At 32.5% G+C, this 2,379-nt stretch overlaps 1 protein-coding gene across 1 annotated transcript; it reads right to left on the reverse strand.

Moving 5' to 3' along the window:
• Nucleotides 1–1,331: 1,331 nt before the first annotated feature.
• LOC112738182 (uncharacterized) lies at nt 1,332–2,000 on the reverse strand. Its single transcript, XM_025788511.3, has one exon. It carries the CDS (start codon nt 1,785–1,787, stop codon nt 1,584–1,586), a length of 204 nt encoding a protein of 67 aa, XP_025644296.1. The 5' UTR covers nt 1,788–2,000; the 3' UTR covers nt 1,332–1,583.
• Between the last annotated feature and the right edge of the window lie 379 nt (nt 2,001–2,379).

Genomic DNA, 2,379 nt, shown 5'->3' on the forward strand with positions numbered 1-2,379 from the left:
TAATAAATGATTGTCCTTCCCTTCATTTGAATTTCAGCAATTAGTTGGTACCAAATAAAATATATATGTATATATGAAAAGACAAAAATGCTATTCGTACACTAAAATTAGCTACTAATATATTTGTGTATAAATTCATATGTGATTTAATTTATTTTCAATGAATATTTGTATTTTAATATGTATTTTATAATAGTAATTAATTGGGGGCTGATTTTGGTGTATACGTAATGGGAAAGTATGAGGAACCAATGAAATATTTGTACAATGTGTACAATGGAGGTTTAGGGAGTATTAGAGATATAATCATTAGTGTTATCTTTTCCCATCAGGTGAAGCTTTTGGGATAAGTGGTATCATGATATGGTATTAGAGTTCTAGATCCGAAAGATCAAGAGTTCGATTTTTGGTAAATCCAAAAATCAGTTTAAGCTTTTAGAAAGATGTTTATTATCTTTAGTATTCGGATGGTTATTCTAAATAGTATGGGGATGTTCATTTTGTAACTCAATAGTCCATTGTACACATTGTACAAATAATTCATTGTCTCTCTAACGGACTCGTAATTAATATAGTCGATAAAAAAAAATCCTGATTATTTGAGGGGAAAAACACAGGGTGCAAAATATGTCAATTAGTAGTCCTAAACGTCCTAGGTACTTTACTACTTTTTAGTTTGTGAACAGATGTTAATGTAATTTGTGGTGGTTAATTAATTGCTGTTTACGTTAATATGCGTTTGATTTATGCCTCTTCCTGAAATGGTGCTCAATCATCAACAATGTCAGGGTATCATGGAAAAGGGACAAGATGACTTCTAGAAATGACTAAGGGTCCCATAGTTGTTATTTAAATCAAATCATTGAGATGCATATCCCATATAGTTTTGGTCAATTTAATACGGATTAGTTTAATAAGCTCTAAAAAATTTTATCAAACAAAAATCAAAGGAAGAAACGGGGAAGGTAGTACGGTGGCTAAGGCATCAAGATTTAGATAGCGAGTTTTTCCTTCTTCCGTAGCTAAAGCATGTTCGATATTTACACATCACTTAAACTCGAACTCTCTTTTTTGTCACATACTCACATGTGCTAACTTTCAAAGTTGAACCTTGAAGGCTTGAAGAACACACATACAAGATAATAAAAACCTTCCCCAGTCGCTACCTTTAATGAAGAAACCAAGAAACTACTAAAGCACTCACTGTTCCATTCACACTTCTCAACTTCTCATTGGATTGAAATATAAAGAGGAAAATTTAAATTAAAACTTGTGCATATATAAGCAAATTAAAAGAAGAAATGAAATTCCAATAATTAATGCTTTGATAATGAGAAAAAACCATAATATATACGTGTCAATTGTCAATGGCAGCAAAACTCTGAATCACGATTTACAGGGGAACAATAAGAAAGAAGAGAACCCAGAAAAGCAAGAAAAACCAAACACTAGTTCAACTTCCATTTACATGAGGATGAATAAAGAGGGCCTAGTTCTAGAATCTAGAGAGCCACAAAATTAAGCACACAGATACACATAATGGAATAAAAGGAAGTCATAATTATTATGGACTAATTAATTAATTAATAATATAATTCTAAGCGTTTGGAACAAAGGGTACAAAAGAACTTCCTCTTGATCTTGAAGCACATGGGCAAGAAGCAACACCTCCATTGGATCTCAACATCCATGGCTTCAACCTTGCCACCGCAGTAAGGGCATGACCCTGGCGCTTGTTGCCTTCCCAATTCTTTCTCCCCTTCATCGCACACATACACAAACCACATTTTTCTCCTGATGCTTCTTGAACGCTGATTTGATTCGATTCGATTCGATTCTAATTTGTTTGGATTGTTGCTGAATATGGAGTGAGGGATGGAGGGCTCGCTCGTGCTTTGTAGGGTACCTACCAATCTTGGCCTTCTCTCTCTTTTTCTGCAAAAGAAAAGTGTCACACACACACATACATACCCTTGTTGCCAACTAAGAGGTATTTATAGACACTTTTCTACTGCTCTATCCCCTCTATGGTTTTTGGAATTGGTGGAATATTCCCTCTCCGATATACTACCCACTTTGACACTTTGACTTTTTTTTTTTTTTTTTTTTAACTTTCAAATAATCAAAAGCTTAGGTGCACTAATAAAGAAAAAGTGAAATATGTTGAGGATCGGATTTGGATAATCTAAACTTTAAATTTCACCCGTTAGAGAATAAAGTGTAATTTTTTACTATTTATTTTATAGGTGAAACAAAAAAAAAATATGAAAAAAAAATTATTTAAAGATGAGAAATCACACTTTATTCTTTAAAGTAAAATTTTAAAATTTAGAGGATTCAAATCCGTATCTAAAATATCAGCGTTAATATTTTTAGTGA

The sequence above is a fragment of the Arachis hypogaea genome, chromosome 13 (genome assembly GCF_003086295.3).
Source record: "Arachis hypogaea cultivar Tifrunner chromosome 13, arahy.Tifrunner.gnm2.J5K5, whole genome shotgun sequence".
NCBI classification, from domain to species: domain Eukaryota; kingdom Viridiplantae; phylum Streptophyta; class Magnoliopsida; order Fabales; family Fabaceae; genus Arachis; species Arachis hypogaea.